This window comes from Sprattus sprattus, assembly GCF_963457725.1.
Source record: "Sprattus sprattus genome assembly, chromosome: 9".
Classification (NCBI taxonomy): domain Eukaryota; kingdom Metazoa; phylum Chordata; class Actinopteri; order Clupeiformes; family Clupeidae; genus Sprattus; species Sprattus sprattus.
In genome coordinates this window covers 21,289,969-21,309,323 of record NC_137928.1, presented here as the reverse complement: position 1 = coordinate 21,309,323, position 19,355 = coordinate 21,289,969, and the positions used below count along the sequence as shown (strand labels likewise).

The following is a 19,355-nucleotide window of genomic DNA, read 5'->3' as shown; positions in this document are numbered from 1 at the left end:
AGAGGAAGACCTGAAGCAGGAGGAAAACTTGTTCAAAGAAGTAGAAGACCAAATGTATCAAATTAACTTGAAATGAGGACGGGGGCCCATATTCATGCAAGAACAAGAGAGAGTGATCATTAACATGGTTTTGGTCAATAATACTATCAGGCTCAAAGAAATTCAAGCCAACATTATCGCCGACCATGCCATTTTCAATAATGTCCATCAGATCTCTCAGTCAACACTGGCACACATCCTAAAACGACATCAAGTTGAAATGAAACAACTTAAGTTGTACTGTATTTTCGGTGTTTCTTTTTTTACGTAATGGAATTGTAACCTGTACTAGATAGGCTACATAGTTTTACGTTTGTCTGATATTTGCTGAGTTTACAGTGTTATGCACGCTACTGTAGTAGCATGAAAACTGGGATTTGTTGTGAATCTCATGTTGACTGATTTGGGTTGGCCTATATGGGAGATCAGTCGACAGCATTGGTCTTGTGTAGTGTTTGGTGAATTTATTGTATATTTGCACTTTCTCTGTGTAGGCCTACTTCACTTACATAACTCTAATCACTGGGAAGTAGAATTGCTAAAAGTGTTTTAGGTTTGCAACAGCAGTGTGTAACTGGAAGCCCTACAAACAGAATTCAGTCATATGCAACGTGTGTGTTTCATATGGTAGGTAAAGTAGTGTATAGTCTTTACAAGAGTGTTTAATTTGGCAAAGGATCTGAGGTGTTTTTTTTTTTTTCATTGGGTGTGTGGTTGTGTTAATTGTGTGAGGTGTTTTGAAAAACAAAACAAAACGGTCAAAATCGTCCTTAAGCAATTGAGAAAAACTGTAATGGTAAATCTCACGAGAAATTCCAATCCGATAGATGGCAGTAAAACAGTTGAACTGGTTGGCAGATGGTTTGTAATGCATCACATCCGGGTCGTCTGAGCCCGTTTATTAGAAATTCTTTGGTTTCAACGGTAGTAAGAGTAGGTTCATGAAACACAGATGCCTGTTACAATGTTTTAAATTATACGTGGTTAAGTTAGGCTACGAACAGAACCTCAACCACAGAAAGGAACGGGCAGCTCTCTGCTTGCGTCTCGTCCGTATTTGATCAACTATAGCACTCTTAGTGTTGAAATGACAAGACATGTCACTTGGCTAGTTAGCTGAGTAGCTGGCCAGCAACATTTCCACGGCTCACCTGACTTCAGGAATTGAACAGATAAAGTTAGAGTGTAAATCCGTGAATCATTCTATGTTCAACGTCGGATATTACATACCCACGAGCTGGTGCATAAGGGGTGTCTGACGTTGCACACACAAGTTAGCGAGCTAGCTGCAGACTGTAAACAGCTGGGTAGCTAACGTTAACGTCTTAATAAGCCCCTAACCTAATAAGTTGCACATTGATAAGCAAGCGTTACGCCAGTGGTCCTCTGTACAGAAATGGACCCCTTGACTACTTTGTCAAATTTTGAATCAGAGATGGAACCTGACAGTCAGAGCAGTTATTCATTATTCCCTGCCCTAGACAGTATGACCGGTCTAGTGGGGACTTCGGACACTCTCGAATCGTAAGTGACATTTGACATGCCCTAATATTGTTTGGAGTGACTTAAGATGTTCTGGAGGTTAGAATAAAGAAATGAACTGTCTTTGTAACTGACTCGCAGGGAACAAACCAGTGATGTTGTTGACAAACCCAATCTTACCTGGCTGGATGCTGCACAGGTACTGAACACAAAACTTAACTGAACTGTTTTCGGTTTCCTTTTGGAAAATACTTTTAAGACATCTCAGACTTTCACACCAAAAGAGTCACAAACTTAGTAAACCTAATCTTGCATGCAGGTGCATTCTGAGATGAGGCACAGGAAGGTGGAGCTCAGAGGTTATGATCTTTAATGAGTAAAAGTTTTGAAACATTTAGAAGAGATTTAACTATATTTCAGGAGAATTTGATTATATTTATATTTTGGTTATCAGATGAATCAGTTTTGCTACAATTTGCTGTATATCTAAATAAAAGCCTTTCCCCCCCCCCCCAAAAAAAAATCTGTAGATTGTTCTTGAAGAGGCCGGACGTCCAATGCACATCAAAGAGATAAAACAAAGAATCATTGATCGGGGACTGGTACAGTCTAAGTAAATCATATTAAGATTACTCCTGTATACCACAGTATGTTAATAACCTCTAATATCCATTCATATCTGTAGAATAGAATGCTTGTAGGGCAAGAAATTGAAAGTCACAACCTAGAATTCCATTGTAAAACCATGTCTCTTAATAGAATGTCCAGCCAAATGGTCAAACATCTAGCTAATTATTTATTAAACCTTTTATTTTTATGATGACCAATTGACCAGCTGAAAGAACATCAAATCTCATTTTCAACAGTTTTGTTACTTGGCACTGTGACAATGCTGTGTTTTGTGCACATACAGTCAACCACTGTTTTGTTTTTTCTTTAGAATTTATTCTCTGGAGTGGACAATGATTTCCAAATCTTATACATTGTTACATGCATGGTACATTGGACATATATTTCTGAGGTTGTCAAAACACTAGGATAAAGGGTAAGCTAAGAGAGTGTTAAGGTTAGGGACACAATTTGGGCTAGGGTTAGAATAATCACTATAAGGTGTAGGTTTACCTCATGGCTTAAGTTGGTCGAACAGTACTTCTGTTAGTTTCTGGTCAGACAGCAATTTCTTTCTTTTTTTCTTCCCTAACAGTGCTAAGTCAAGCCTGGAAGCAGTAATGTACCGAGAGGTAAGCCTGGCTTGGAACACTATACAGCACTTTCCTTTCTGTGGTCATTTCAAAGTACCTTCATGAAAAGTTGTTTTTCATAACATAAAGCTTGACATGCCATGCACATTTAATTATTATTGTAGTATGGTTTTGTTGTGTCTTTTATGTTCAGCACATGTCTTCATTTTTTGCTAGTTTGCATTCATTTCCCCCTTTTTGAAATTTGAAAGGGTGGGGTGAGATACATGTTAGACCCTTTGTTTATTATTGTGAGCAGATATATGAGCTTGCACCCTTGCTCAACACAACCTCCGCAAACCACAGCAGAAGCACTTTTAAAGGAGGACAAAACTTTGGCCCAATTTCCCCATCTTTTTGGCTCCAAATTAAAGATGTAGAGCTGTGAAGAAACTGTAGAAAATTATTATTTGTACAGTTATTAGTTCTTCTGGACTGAACCGGAAGAATAGAAAGGTAAACTAATGACTGTTTCTGGGCCCTATTTTTTTTTTTTTTTTAGTTTTTTGGAAGAATAGAAAGGTAAACTAATGACTGTTTCTATAGTTTTTTGTTTACAGTAATTGAGGCAAACAGACACAGCCTGTCAATGGTGAAAACAAGCGGTTTAGTTTGTGACGGATGCTTGCCCCATAGGCCTTTTTGCACCTACTGGTTTTAGCGTTCTAACTCGATACTGGACTGATTGTGATCGTTTTTCACCCTAGTAAAAATTAGGACCCCAAAAGATGCGAAAATAGGGCCCAGGTTAAAAAATATCAGGGTCATTCCATGTCATTTGAACAATGGACATCCACCACACCATCTCAGAAACGGCTGTCAATCCTCTGTCCAGACATACAGTCTAAGATGGTACATCCCAAAAATGTTACTTTTCTGTGAAGAATTTAGTCTTGTGCTTGTGAAAACTACCTTTTAAATAAGCATTTTTTCAGTCCTGGGCATTTATCTGACCTTTGGAACCTAGTAGCTTGGCCATAGATATGATCAAGGTTCTGAAATTTGCCATGCTAATACCATATTTCCTGTAGATTCCACAACTGTCATTTGTTTTATGATTAATGGAATGATGGAATAGGCCCAAACAAGGTTACAAAATGTGTCTGAACCATATTTAGACAGTCGGGAAAATACAACTGTACAGACACAGTTTGCCCACATGTATAGACACTTAAAGAATAAATAGCATCTAGAATGATCAAACTAAATTGAAAAAAAAAAAATGCTTTTCATGCACTTTGTGAAATGTGATAGATAAAAGATAGACAATAAAATGTGCCTGTTCAAGTGACGTCAGGGGGGAAATTAGCTTTCCTACCCTCTGTTAAGATAAATGGGATAGACGATTGCCAGGTGGTTGAGCAACTTGGCCTGCATCAAAAATAAGTGGAGAGCTGCTTGATAGCGGATCCAGATGTCCATGTTTTGTAAGAGGTTTTGGACATATTTACACTGTGTGATTCAAAAGTGACAATAAGTCTGTTATTCTGGAAGGTACAAATAACATTTTAATCATAATACCTTTAATATACATAAAATGTTCCTTACAACTTTCAAGTAAATCGGTTTGACTGACTTTTTATACCTCTAAATATGGTTCAGACAAATTTTGTAACTATGTGTTGGCTTCCATATATATCTATTCGGCCATTCCATCCATCATTAAACATATGACAGCTTTGGAATTTACAGGAAATATTGAATCAGCATGCCATATTCAAGAACTTTTAGGCTAATTAATGGCCAAGTGACTAAGCTCCAAAGATCATAAAAATGTCTATGACTGAAAATAATGCTTACTTTACAGTGCTTAAACTTAGAGTGTATGGGTCAAGTGGAAAAAAAGGAAATGTGTGGTGGACAGATTTTCCCAATTTGTTGGAAATGACTTGGAATTACCCACTGGAGTTCCCCCTTCCATAAGCATCCCTTTGTGCCATCAGTCCATCCATCACTAAAGGAACTCTGACTGTAAAACCACCAGACCACAAGTAGACAATGGGATAGATTCCTGAACAGGTTTGGGAAATGCCCTTATGAGCTCAATTCATTATCGGGAAATTACAAACAAATGATGCAACTCAAAGTAAGAAGCTTCCGTGACATTTAAAGGTATTTAGCTGACTCTTTTACCCAAAGCAACATAGACAACCTGCAGCAATTGGGAATCCGATCCCATGCCAACTGGAGACTCTAACCACTGCTCCACCATGCCACATTTACTGGATAGCGTTGCTACCTGTCGTTGGTTGTCTCTGCTGAAGGTGCTCTAGGGTCTTCATCCTATGGCTGCGTGCCAACAACACAAAGGTGCCCGGTTTGATACCCAGGGGACACACAGACTTATAAAAAACAGTAACTGAATAGAAACAGCACAGTATTTACAATCAATTTGGATTTAAAATAAATGCAAATTAGCAGTGACTTAGTCATAGCGGAGTGCTGTGGACACATGGAACAGTGTGTTGGCAGCCTCTCCACCACCCCTTCCTCCACCCAGCCACCTGCCTCAGTCTCCTACTATGTTCCAGACTCAGAAAGGGAGCAGGCGCTTCAAGAGGATTGAGAACAGGAATGGAGTCTTTGCACTGTTGGTAAGTGCTGAACAGTCGCAGTGGGCAACCTTTTGACTAACTAACGCCTTTTAGTCGCCCAGAGGTGTAGGAGTAGTATAGATTATAGTATAGTAGTCCATGATCAAGGTTTTTTTCCACCCTTGCATTTTTTGTCATGCTGACTCTTTTAAGTTGCACAGCTATCATTTGTAAGAACACCATTGAATCTGAATGTGTGAAGTGCAGTGATGTCATTGTGTCTACATGTCTCTTCGAGCTAGACTTGTTGTAGTAATATGTGTGTGTATGTTCATGTGCATATATGTAAATGTATGTATCTGATGCAAGTCTAAAACCTGTGTGTGTGTGTGTGTGTGTGTGTGTGTGTGTGTGTGTGTGTGTGTGTGTGTGTGTGTGTGTGTGTGTGGTTATGCAGACAGATGACGAGCGGCAGCAGGCACTGCAGGTGGCCTTCTCCAGCGCTAGCTCTGGGGGTCCCTCCCTGCCCTCCCCTCTACCAGGGACCCCAGAGGTGCGGCCCAAGGCCAAGAAGAACCCCCGTAAGAACCAGATCGAGAAGTACCGTCTCAAGTACCTGAGACTGCGCAAGGCTGCACGCACCATGATCTTTGTGAGTTCACGGCCACAAGCCCTCATGTAGGCTTCAGTAGACATTTTTACAGCCACTAGTGTTCTTTTGGGGGGGGGGGGGGGGGGGGGGTCTTGATGACGCAAGTGTTAGGATGTTGACGACGCACAGGTTGATGCGTCATCAACATCCAAGAAGAACTTTCCCTGATCATGCCAAGTTGCTGGTGGATTGGTTCTGATAATCATCATAGCCCATATACACAGAGCACCAAGGTTATCATTATTTACTTTGCATGGTCAGGGAGAGTTTTCTCGATAGGATGTTGATGACGCATTAACACATGCTTATATTTGTGTGCTGCACATTCTTTGGCATATGATGAGCAACAGAAATGTGTTTGTCATTATCCTGTTTTGGCTAAAATTAGGAATAATCAGGAAGTCATGGGACTTATATATCTTTGTTGTTTGACCTCTAGGAGAATGCTGCTCTGTGTGATGAGGTGGCACATCTGGAGGAGAAGTTTGTGCGTGCAAAAGAGGAGCGGAGGTACGGGCCTGAGGATTGACAGACAAATGTAACGCCAGACAGGCAAATAGAATGAAAGACAGACTGATTTTTGCCTTGATGGTTTAAGTGAGAAAGTATGGCCTGGGCAATTGAAAAATGTAAAATATTTCTATTTTTAACATGGTTTCATCCTCATCACAAACAAGGACAAATGCTATCTCTTCAAACTAATAACACACAACCTGGTGCCATTAATTGTTTATTCAGTTTATTGTCTGAGCATCTACCATCCATAGAGGAGAAAAGTAACCTTTATGAACCGTTGCATTCACCAGCAGAACCAGTAGAACCTTTCCTAGGGCCTGATTACTGTCACCAAACATCCTGGAATCCCACTGGTATAAATGTGTTTTGACTGCTTCGTTAATGTTCAGGTTTCTACTGAAGACGCTGCTGCAGTACCAGTCGGTGTCAGACAGCGAGTTTCCCAGCGGGCCGGGCGGGAGCACGCACATACCAGCGGGCTTCGGCTCCAGCGGGGGCGGGACGAGTGGTGCCCCCGGAGGTCATGGTCTGGGGCCTGGGGCCTCCCCCGCTGAGGAAGGGGCCCCAAAAAAGCCCAAGAAAGAGCGCAAGGAACGAGGGAGGGAGAACGGAAGAGAGGAAGGTGGGAGGATGCTGACTCAGAACCTGAACACTTTAATTCTGGCCAGAACACATGCAATCTCGTCAAGCATTTGCTGTTGCCGCCCCCACACACACCCACATGCGCACATTCTGACGCAGTTGCATGCACGCACGCACGCACACACACACACACACACCCACACCCACCCACACCCACTGTTAAACGTTCAGCCAAAACAACATCCTTGTATGTGGTCCATAGGTATTTAACCAAACCTGCTGCTGTTTAAAATACAGGAGGAAAAAGTCAGATTACAGTTTGAGTATTCTAAACATGTACGCCCCTCAAGGGGGGAGAGAACAGAAGAATAAAACCACCAGACAACCATATGTCTTCCTGCACACAAGCTAAGGTGTGTGTTTGTGAAGTACCGTCCATGGATGAGGAACGGAACCCTTACTAATCGTTGTATTTAACTAGCAGAACCTTTCCAATAACCACAACCAAACATGTCCTAGAACTTAAAAATCTGAGGTGTGTGCTTGTGCTGGAGGGTGTCCTTATTGGCCTCCGGCCTTCATTGCCTTGTCTTGACTCTTACATTCTTACACCCAGTTCCCAGGAAGATGTCCAAGAAGCGGAAGGTGGCAGAGGGCGGGTTGCGGAGACTGGTCCAGCCAATCCCACTGGATTCCACTGGACGGCCTGTCTTCCCAATCGTACTGGGTGGCCTGACCGTTTACAGCCTAGGAGAGGTAAGTGCTGGTTGGTCTGAGAGTATGGAAATAGCCAGGGATTGTGTGCGTGTGTGTGTACAAATATTTATGCGTATGGTAAACTCTGTTGTATACTGCTATCAGCACTTTTCCTGTAGTGTGGGAGGAAACATGAAGCGGAACAAACAAGTCATTTAAGTTTTTTGCATTTTTGGCATTCTCGCGTCACTCGTTGCGGTGTCATGAGTTTGCACCGTTAGGATGCCACCATAATATAAAATATTTGCATATTTTCAAGATTTCAGCAGACCACATCCACCGTAAAAAAAAAGAGTTGCATATTTCAGCAACTAATGGGTCGAGTTTGATGATTTTGCTATTAAATTATTAGTTTTTTGGGGTACTAAGTCAAATTCTGATCAAGGTCAACGTGACATGGTTCCCATAATAATTAGTAGTCACAGTTTGAGGATGAATTTCTGAACAGATTAGCATTTGTTCATTCTTTCATTGAGGTTAATGAATCAACTTGTGTTATTGGAGAATTTTATTCTTGCTTGACAGATAGCAATTCAATATTTATTTGAGATAAACTAGGGGATGACTATTACTGATCATATACCAGTTGTTTTCTCTTTAAATGTTGAAAATATACCTGTTATTGGTAATGTGACCGATACAAGAAAATGTGTCTGGCCAAATCTAACTAAGGAGGAGATTAATAGATATTTCACCGTAACTGAAATTGCCCTAAATATCATCACATCATGGCATCAATCTATATGGCATGTATGACAATACTGTCACAGCTCTAAGTCTTGCCTCTAGCAAGTAGTTTTGAAATATAGGAAACAAGGTGCGTAATATTACACCAGGGTGGAATGATTATGACGCTGAGCAACATGCTGCAGCTAGAGAAGCTTTTAAACTCAGGAAGGCCTAGACAGGGGTCATTGTTTGAACATGAAAAACTTACCAATGTAAGCTCTTCATTTTACAAAAAGAAAGAGTACAATGACTTATTCCCTTGCTTGGAAGCTCATTGTGATTTCTGGAAAGAGGTCGGAGATATGAATAATTGTGAAACCTCCTTACCATCATTGATTGTATGTGGTCCAGAGAAAATAGCAGGTGGGGCATGAGCATTACTGAAAATGATTCAGCTGTGTTAAAAAGTCATGTAAGTGTAGTTGAAAATGTCAACCTTTCTAAAAACATTCAGGTCAGATGATGTGATGACGTGATGATGTCTATGATTATAATGTTTTTTTGGGGGGTAGTTCATTCTTATAATATAAATAATATTTCTGTTTGTGTGTGATGTGCAAATATTTATGCGTACCAAACTGTACAATTAGTAAATGGAAGAACATAAACTAAACTGGGGTTAACACTTTTAAGACCTGCTTTCCAGAATTATTTACAATTACTACTTGTTATGGTGCTTATTAATGTTTGTTTTTGTGTGTGTGTGTGTGAAAGATTATCACGGACCGTGTTCACTTTCATGACGAGAGCGCTATCTATCCAGTGGGCTTCTGCAGCACGCGTGTGTTTGCCAGCATGAAGAGTGCAGAGCAGCAATGTCTCTACACATGCCAGATCAAAGATGGAGGGACTGGCCCTCAGGTACACATACCCACACAGATTTGCTGGTTATACAGATACTGGAAATTACCTTGGTCTTGAGTACACACATTCACATCTACACTCAAGCTATGTTTCTGTTACTGTGCTTGCCAAAGTGGGAGGTTCGCACACATACCCGTATACATCCTCTATCACACACATGCACACACAGATACTCAAAGTCTTCCAAAAAATGAAATGCTGTCTTTGATTTCACGGCTTATTGAGCGGTCTTGGTCATTAACATACACATACTGGTAGATCAAGTACACCTGGACCACCCGTAGACACAGACTCAGATATGTCATCAAACGTTTCTCATTATTTATCTTTAACACACAGATCAAGACCACCACCTCTACACACAGACACGGATATGTTAAAACAAATGAACACACACATACGGGCAGATCAAGTACACCTGGACCACCCGTAGACACAGACTCAGATATGTCATCAGACATTTTAGTAAGATGGGTTCCACCAAACATGCCTCCCCTCTTTTGATCTTTACTCCCCAGTTGGAGATTGTTCCGGAAGATGACCCCCAGAATGCAATAGTGGCCTCCTCTGCCCTTACGTGTCACACCAACCTGCTGAAGGCCATCACGGCCATACGGTAACCACCACAAGCCACGCGCATGACATAACCCGCCTTTTGGTAAATCTCCACTATCACAGCTGTTGTTATAACAAGAGATGCGTTTGAGTCTTCAAAAGTGTATGTCCATATTTAGTTGAAATAGTTCGGAAATGTCTTTGATTAACAGCCAGATCTGTAAACATAACACTGACATCGGGTAGACTGCGATTAATGTTTTCAGTTCAGAACAACGATTTTGGAGAGTTCTCTGCCAGCATGCAGCAATCGCACTGAGAAAGCGCTGAGGGGGTCAAATGTGTTTTTTCCTTTTCATTCGGCCATTCTTTCCATTCTTAATATTTACTCACTTTGTTTGTTACTTCCCTCACTCCCTCATCTAATCTAATCCCCCTCTAGGGGTAAGCCTCTGGTCCCTATAGTGCCCTCAGGAGCAGACTTCTTTGGCTACTCTCACCCTACCATCCAAAACCTCATCCAGAGCTGCCCTGGAGCACGCAAGTGTAGCAAGTAAGTCTAGCTCTTTGTGTGTGTGTCTGTGTCTGTTTGTGTTACTGCATTAATGTATTGCATGAATATGATATGTCCTTTCTGATGAATGCAACCCTGTCTACAGCTACCGCTGGGTGCGGTTTGAGGTGTGTCGTCCGGGTGACGGGCAGATGCCGCACACTCTCTCCGAGGACGACGCGTCGGTGAACTTTGAGGCATTCCAGCGGCAGCAGCAAGGCTTCAATGACGGTACGTCGCCAGAGCGCCCAGCCAGTACCATCTCCGGTGAGTAGGAATGTCATAACTCCTGCTTTAGCTGGAAACAACAGTTGAGTGCTGGCCGCTAATAGCGTAGTTTACTAATATGGTATACTATCAATATAGCGTGAAATCACTGCATCATATTGCCTTGTACTGTAGAGTGCAATGTAGTAGTGAAGTAGTACACCACACAGTATAATAAACCACAGGGAAAATTATACAGTATGATCTTATAATATCTAATATCTTTTCCATTTTGTTATTAGATTTTGCTGTGGTGCTGTTCAAATGTTGTTGATATTATTTTATTATTTTGCAGGTCGGCCCCCACAGGCCCCTGGCTCTTCTCATCACCATATCCTGAGTACTGGCACTTTGCCATCAGCAGTCTCCTCCTCACAGTTCGGCACGTAACATCACGCCATATGAACTCCAGGGCCAAAGCCAGCCTATGTAGGAGGGATGAGTCAATCTTCCACAACAGAGCATTTTTATTTTTTGGGGGAAAAAAAACATTAAATTCTTCTCACATGTCCTCAGACCCACGTGAGGGGGACCAGCCATCCACATTCTGACTATTCAAAATGTTTTCCCGAAATCATTGAATAAACATAACAGTCTGTGAGTTACAAGTTTGTATAATCTGTCACTTACATCTTTTTTCAGCAGAAAGCTTATATAACTGGAAAACTGGTGATGGGCCATGACACAGCATTGTAGACATTCAGGGTATGAATTGGTTTCAAACAATCAATGGTTCCACCTTCAGGCACTGTGAGGGAATAGCCCTTGAGGCTTACTTTCACATGGAAATGAATGTGAGAAAAAAATGTGTGTGTGTTTAATAAAACATGTTTTATAGACACATGTACCAAGCATGTTTTTAATCAGTGTTCAAACTTTATTAGCAATACCATTTCATCAGGTAAAACATCTATGCTGAAGATGAATGACAACTCCATACCAAAGTTACCCAAACTTGGAGTGTGTGTCTTCTTGCTTTCATAATTCTTATGTTATAGCTATAAACATACCTCTGCCCAAAAATTAAAATAATCACATAAATCATTATTTGGAGAAAACCCTCTCTGTTGGGTTCTCAAAATGCACGTGTTGCGACAAGGCAAATGTAATGAGACGAACTCAGGACCTACAGGGCACAACCCTGAGGCTAATGGAGCACACCTCTGATGCCTTCACAACCAAGGCTGCTAGTCCCTGTTCACTGACGGTCTGTGTGCTGACTGAATTTGCAAGACAATCAAGACATGAAATAATTCCACAGTAAACTACATGTGGCGTGAAACCTTTGTAAACCTTTTTTTTGGCTAAGGCCACCGGTGCAGGAGGAAAGGTGGTGCGGGCAGGACCCCATCAGCGCTGTAGACGGGGCACGCCTTAAAGTCACAGGGCCAGTCCCTCCAGGCGTACCGCAGCGAGGCCACATGCTCACCCCGGCAGCCTATCAGGGTCACGGCTACCGTGGCAGAGCCCTGCGGCACCATGGGAACAGGCATCCAGAAGATGTCCAGAGGATCGCACTGCACCGTTTCCATGGAACAACAGATCTGTGACAGACAGACAAAGAGAAAAAGCATGAGTGAACTTGCCAAGCTGACCCAGCGAGCACCTGGCATAAAGACGATAGATGCCTTCAGAACAGAGGACATTTTTCATAGTTCTTAGAACTGGGAGGAACTACCCCCTTTTTGTGTGCAGGAGCCTAAGGACAATCATAGTTCTTCGAACACTGTTTTGAGGGACATAAGTGTATGGTGATTGGTTGAACACATTAGCCATTGCAGCACCGGCAACCTCCATTTTTGTGTTGCACTGTCTGTCACTTGGTGGATATGTCGGCGGTGATGAAGGCAATTTGCAGCATTGTGTATATAAACCCTGCCGTATTAAAAAGACAGTTTGCACAATGGATCCAACTAAAGTCATTCACAAATGCAAGAAAAGGATAAAATGTTGAAAAAGAAATTAAACGTATTTAAACCGATTTTTTTTCAGATTAAATAATTCAGAATAAAACAACAGGGTGTTCAATGCACCACTGTTTCCGTTTAAATAAATATTTACAAACATTTAGCCAGAGCTTGAATGCTGCCTTGCTAACTGTAATGCTACGTCACTTCAGTGTTCCTACTGGCGGTGCAAATAGAGAAGGAAAGTGAAAACCTAGGGTTCGTATTCCTATGGGAGAGCAGTCTGGAGAATCCCAATTATTTCACTCAGACAGAAACACTACCACAAAGGGGCAACTTGACTACTGTCTCTGCCTGCGCAAACGAAAAGCCCTTGACGGCAAAGTGGAAAAGAAAAAGCCCTTGACGGCATGTCGTTCTCAGGGCAGCTGCCCAGTGGGTAGTTCCTCTCAATGAGTCATTTGAACTGTTGGCCTACAGTGAATTGTTGGCCTCTGAACTGGCTATTATGTTTGGCAACTATTTTGAAGAATGACATCACTCCTCTGAATCAGCTCTTTTCTATCCCAATGACTTGGACCCTCGTGTTCAACAGTCATAATCACATCATATGACTGACTCATACAGGATCCCTATGTAAGTTGCTTTGGATAAAGGAATCTGTCAAATACTACAGAAACCATAAGCTTTCACCTTCATTTAATCAGCCTCTGATGAGTCAGTGTGCCTGAGGGAGATATTCACCCCCCCACACCCCTATCCTTTACTCTTTGTAGCCTGCCATAGCAAAGAGAAAGCTCTATTTAGAGTAGATGGTCATGGATCGGTTAGATGTAGGGGTGCATTTGACGGTGAGAGATCTAGCCATTGTGCGAGGCCCCTGATTACAAGCACAAGGAATTGAACATCTTCCATGTACAAACAGACTTACCTCAAATAAATCTTTGGATGTGGTGGCAGAGACGTTCTGGTTGTAGGTAAGCATTAGGTGGGTGCCATTAATACGGACAGTGCTAGGGAAGGGACCCTGGTGTGACACACCCCTCTCCCCGTAGGCCACTGCCCGTGCACCAAGGGACAGTCTGTAAGCCACTTCCTGTTTGAAGCGTGGGTGAATGCTTTTGGGGTGTCGGGGCGGGCGGGGGGGGGGGGGGGGATTGGGGTGAGAACAAGGCCATGTTGAATATACAGGGAGCAAATGCTCCTCTGAACACCAAAACATTTGGGAACATCATGGGAAATAAGAAAGACAACAGATCTAATCAAAATGAGTGACATGTATTTACAGACAGATACACTGATATCTCCTTTTGCAGATAAAATGGAACCTTGCCAGCTCTGGTGCAGAAAACACTGAGCCTTGTTATGACTAGAATGCCTATATGCCTTGCAAGAATACAATGCTGTCTTCTTGTATGAGATGGGTGTTTACTCTTACTCTATGGGTGTAACACTTACCTGCCCCAGGGTGAAGCAGCGTCTGGTACATCCATGGCCACGGCCATGAAGGTTCGCTTCATGCGCTCGTTAGGAACGTAGCCAAAGTCTGCTGTCTGGTGCCAACGGATGTCTGGGAAGCCATCTACCACGACACCTCTCTGCCAGGTGGACAGCTGGGTGTGGTGCAGGGAGGAGGGACACACTTAATGCTGCAAAGCTTTTATTACAGTGTATTTAAACAGCTTAGTAGGGTGTGATCCCTACAAAGAGTAACAACATATCGATACTTATCTGATTTAGATCATGACATAAGATAGGACTTAAGGACATGTGAGCACAGTGTGTCATGATATTTACTGTTTGACACCCTGTACATTTTGTCCAAATTACAATGGAGAAAGGATTAGCTGATAAAGATGTTGGGATAGAAATGAAATCAATGTAGGAGGTAACGTAATGATAAAGAAAGCCTTTTTAAAAGCTTTTGTAAAATTCGGGGCCTAATGTGGCTAAATTGACCTAAAAGGTATTTTTAACTTTACTGCAGAAAGATGGAGAGGTTTTCTGAAGTACGTGTAAACACTGCATGTGACTGTGAATATATGTACTATCAAAACCATGTATAGAATTATGTAATGCATACAAGGGGAAAAGCCAGACTGAGACCCACCTGCACAAATCCAAAGGGGAAGTCTAGAGCACTCTGGCCCCCTGAGCCCTGGTGGAAGGCCATCCTCCAGTCATCAATCATGTTGGGAAAGGTGCAGTTGTATAGATCACAGTTGTGGTTTTCATTGGCCTCACCTGGGAGGAAGAGCATGAGGAAAAGGTGTTCATTGGTTAAGACATTTTAAGATTAACCAAAATGCTGTTGGATGAGGACTGTACGTGTGAAAATTTGAGAAGATCATGAAACTACCCCTTTTTCTGCTTAGATGTGGAAGTATTTTGATACCACCATTATCAATAGTAACTTATTCCAATCTGAAGTCTTTTTTCTGCTCTGGATCTCATCCGATGCAGCAAAACGTTCAGACAGCGAAAACAATTACGCAACCTCCTGTCGTCATGCAGGTGCTAATCCTAAGTGTCTTCACCTTGGTACCAGATGGCTCCTGTGATGGTCATGTTGAGCAGAGGGTGGATCATGGCGTTCCACAGCACAGAGTTGTGCATTGGGCCTGTCCACATGAATAGTTCACTTTCCATGAAGTTGTAACTACTAACAAAAAGTAACAAAAACAAAGGGGTCAAAATAATGTCCTGTTATAAAATATACCTTGACAACTACTTATTTTCTGCTTACATATATAATATAATAAAATGAAATGAACTTGGATGTAAAGATTTTTAAACTGTATTTCTGATTTCTGTAGGTGTATGTATCTTTACTGTTTTTAACAGTTTTTTTTTTTTTAATTGTTCTCTGTAGCGTTAATGGTGAGACAAAGACAGATTCCCTGCCGTGGTGGGACAATAAAGTTCAATTAAACAATAAAGGTCTAATAAACGACATGTTTACATTTACTTGATAGATTTGCAAGACAGATTTGACAGATTTGGTCTGTATGTCTGCTCACTGGGCATGGCATGGAACCCATGACCAAGGAAATCATTTGTTTGAAATAATGGTAATAATGCTTTGCTTTTGTGCCATGCAGGGCTCCTAACCTCTGTGTGCCATGGGTAATGCCACATTTATGAAGGACTCTGGTGGAGGACCACGCCTCTACAGGCGTCCCCCCCCAGCACGACTCCACCAGGCCAACGGGGTACTGCAGGGTCTGGTACAGGTAGCGCCCAAACAGCCAGCAGACCGCCGAGAAGTGAGTGAAATCTCCGCCACCTAGCAAATCTAAGGTCCACACACAAGCACACACACAGCAACACATCAATTTCTGTGAAAAGGGTACTACAGTCGTGAAATACATGTTCTGACCCTCTGATACATGTAAAGAGGTTTCACACAAAAAAAGCTGACCACATGGTACAACCAAATCTTAAATGTGACTTAAACTGAAGAAAACTGCTTTCCCCCGAAGCTGCACACACTGGTTAAAGAGCCCGCAGCACCCCCAGTGCTTAACTCACCTGCCGTGGGCACAGACCAGGGCACAGCAATTCCAGACAGGTCCCTCAGTTCAGCATCACTCGTCTCCAGGGCAACTTGGAAAATGCGGACATCTGGGAACTCAGAGGCCAGGTCCAGCTCTGCTGAGCTATTGTACACCTGACGTGACAAACAAGAACGGTGGCAGCAGACTATTAGTGGCATTTTAGGGAATCTTCACTTACTGTATCTCTGTTAAAGACAGACCTTTTTTGCACCAAATCATTAAGTCACATCAGTTCATTTCACTTCTCACAGCACATCCACTAACACACACATTACAGATAATAATAATCATAATCTAACTGTACTCCAACAACCATTCTGAAGTTGAGCCCAATTCAATACTGTTCAACCTCACCACCGGACCAGCAGAGGTGAGAGGGTCCTGACCTGAGAGACTGTGAAGGCCATGTTGCTCTGGCCCCCACACAGCCACACATCCCCAAACAGCACATCTGTGAGAGTGACCTCGGCATCGCTCCCACCCCTCTGGACAGCACTCACGTTGTAAGGACCTCCTGCCTCCACTGGGTCAAGGGTCACCCTCCAAACTCCTATCAGGGAGATAAAAGAGAGAAAGTGGGTTGATTGAGGCTATAGTCCCTTACCTCATCTTGGAAACATAATTAAATGTGGTCCTATAGGAGAGCCATAAGGTTTGGTGGACCTTTAAGAACAGGCATAGCCCAATTATTCTTCTGAAGATCAAATTACTCAGTCTACATGCATATGGGGGGCTTAAAGGTGCTGGTAACAACGTCGGCATTTCCTGCAAACATTTAAAATAAGCCCACCCTCTCCTTGTGTGTACCCGAAACAGTTTGACCCTATTTATCCCCAATCCGGATTTTTTAAAATATTTTTCTACTGAGCTCCCCCTAAGGTTGCGGCTAGCGGCCAGCTTCATTCCTGGCCTTTGCCAACGCTTCGATTTCAGCCTCTGTCTTCTCTGCATGCCTCGTCTTTTTAAGCTATTTCTCCTCCAGTCTCCCACAACTCGTCAAACGTAAGCCCACCCATTCGCTTGAAGATCAGGTTGCTTGCTACTTTGTAACATCTTTCTTTCGAAACATTTGATGCGCAGTAATATGGAATGTTATCATGGAATTTTATGAGGACAACTTTAAAGGTAATGCTGGATTTTACAACGGAAAGGAACGCAATCAAGGATTGGAACAATCAGTTTTAGAAATCTTTTTCACATGCAGATGTCATCATGTGCTATTGATAATTGAGGCAACCCGGTGCTTAGAGTTGCCAGATTGGAAATGCCGAAGTATCATACCAAAGATTTACATGAGTGAGACATCATTGGATAGCTTTACACTTACACTTTCAGAATCTGTGAATAACTCAAAATGTCTCAAAACGACTTGTGGCTGGTTTAGCCATGCCTGGTCACAAATGCTCAAAATGATCGTATTAGGAGGATAATGATCGTGCTTCTGGCTACACTGAGAGGGCGGTTTAAGGGAGATTGCATTTCCAAAACTTGTATGGGCGGGAAAACTAGTTTGTGAAAGACCCAGAGAAACACAAATATCCGACGATGCAAAATCCCGGACGATTTTAGAATCCCTGCTGGACGCAGTTTTGAGGTCTCGAAACGAGGACATGTCCGGGTATAAGAAGACGTCTTTTCCCCTAGATAAACACCTGTGTCTTTCCCACTAGCCACCAGGATATGCCAGGAACACCTTGCAAAAATGGGAGAAAAAAAAGCTTTCACGGCATGACATTGCCAGCTATAGGCCTACTGCCAAAAGACACCAGTTAGAGTGTTGGCAAGCTTCTATCAGTGTGAACTGAGCTGTTGGTGGTGTTTGCAATGTTTTTGCATGCCTTTTATAGCCTGGATACCAGCCTGAGCTCCTGAGTATGACATCGTCAGGCTATGCCTTTTAGGTAGTTAGCTTGCTAATTTTGGAACATAATTCCTTATTGCTGCTATAAATGAGAACAGAAATGAAACCGAAAGAAGTGACCTATTCCCTACCTAGTTCCTCTCCACATAGCACATTATACGAACAATGTAAAAATGTCAAATCACTTTGTCAGTAGGCTATAGGCTATGTGTTGTTTGCCAGAAGAAATACCCAGCAGGTCTAGCTTTGCTTGCACCGAACCCTGGAGAGTGTGGGGTGAGGGCGACAAATGATCTTAGCTCACCGTCACACACGGCACTGCTGTATGTTTTTCTTTTGGACAGCCCTGACAGAGTGACAACGACAGACACGTTTTTTGGCCCATAACCCCACAGCACGGCTTTCTCAGGGGCTTTCTGTAGGACCATGTGATCACCATAGTACGATGCGAAACGGATATCATCACCTGAAGTAGAAAACAGACGTATATGAATCATTGTTACAAACAAACATTATGCCATGTAGACTAGCAGAAACATTGCGTAAACATATTTTAGTTATAGCTAAATTCTGTCTTTAGACACGTGGTTTTATAGGCTTAAATAGTCGGGCAAACGATATGACATTTTAGCCAGAGAGACATTGTGATAGGCTATCGTTAGTTCGTTGTCCTGATTTTAATGAAATCTAGCTTTCAACTCACCAGAGACAGTTACAGCTGTTAAAAGGCTAAAAAAACACACATATCCAGGCCACAGTGTCCGCATGGTCAACTCAGTTGATCATTTCCTGCATGGTAATAAGACAGAGAGTTGTTAACCCGGCTGAGGCACATACTACACGGAACATTGGAAGTCAAAACAAAGAAGTAGACATATGTCGCAATAGCATCACGTGACAAACAAAGTCTGGACAGAATGTCTATGTTGTGAATTCCCAACGTGGATCAAGGACAAAAAAAAAAAAAAAAAACAGTAGGTATTTAGCTGATCATCTCAATTTACAAATATTTCCCTGACCTGAAAGTGTATGTGAAGAAGCAGATGTAGCACATTTTACATAGGCCTACGACCCATCCAAATAAGTTGCACATTGTCTAAACGCAATCAATATAAGTTTAAACGCACTTAAAATTAATTCTCCTTAGATAGATGCCGACGAATGAGAAAGAACTTACACACGAGTAATGTGTATGCAACCAACAGACATTTGTGAGAGGAGCGCTATCTTGTGGTGATTTAAAATAGTGACTTAACATCT

General features: G+C 42.2%; 2 protein-coding genes across 3 annotated transcripts; one reads left to right on the top strand and one right to left on the bottom strand.

Annotated features, from left to right (window-relative positions):
* Positions 1-988: 988 nt before the first annotated feature.
* On the top strand, positions 989-11,345 carry tbrg1 (transforming growth factor beta regulator 1). Of its 2 annotated transcripts, none has more exons than XM_080844619.1 (14): positions 989-1,563; positions 1,663-1,720; positions 2,052-2,134; positions 2,726-2,762; positions 5,294-5,356; positions 5,754-5,948; positions 6,388-6,458; positions 6,854-7,086; positions 7,663-7,802; positions 9,246-9,392; positions 9,914-10,011; positions 10,393-10,503; positions 10,610-10,770; positions 11,080-11,345. In XM_080844619.1, the coding sequence occupies exons 1-14, from the start codon at positions 1,436-1,438 to the stop codon at positions 11,319-11,321; spliced, it is 1,767 nt and encodes a 588-aa protein (XP_080700745.1). In that variant the 5' UTR covers positions 989-1,435; the 3' UTR covers positions 11,322-11,345. The 2 variants fall into 2 exon arrangements, with proteins under 2 accessions (XP_080700745.1, XP_080700746.1); XM_080844620.1 differs by having other exon boundaries at positions 11,066-11,271.
* A 26-nt stretch (positions 11,346-11,371) lies between these two features.
* Positions 11,372-18,932, bottom strand: siae (sialic acid acetylesterase). Its single transcript, XM_080844621.1, has 10 exons — positions 18,799-18,932; positions 18,400-18,561; positions 16,621-16,784; positions 16,209-16,347; positions 15,789-15,972; positions 15,215-15,339; positions 14,788-14,921; positions 14,136-14,290; positions 13,609-13,795; positions 11,372-12,314 (listed from the first exon to the last, which is right to left on the bottom strand). Exons 1-10 carry the CDS (start codon positions 18,860-18,862, stop codon positions 12,075-12,077), a joined length of 1,554 nt encoding a protein of 517 aa, XP_080700747.1. The 5' UTR covers positions 18,863-18,932; the 3' UTR covers positions 11,372-12,074.
* Positions 18,933-19,355: the final 423 nt, after the last annotated feature.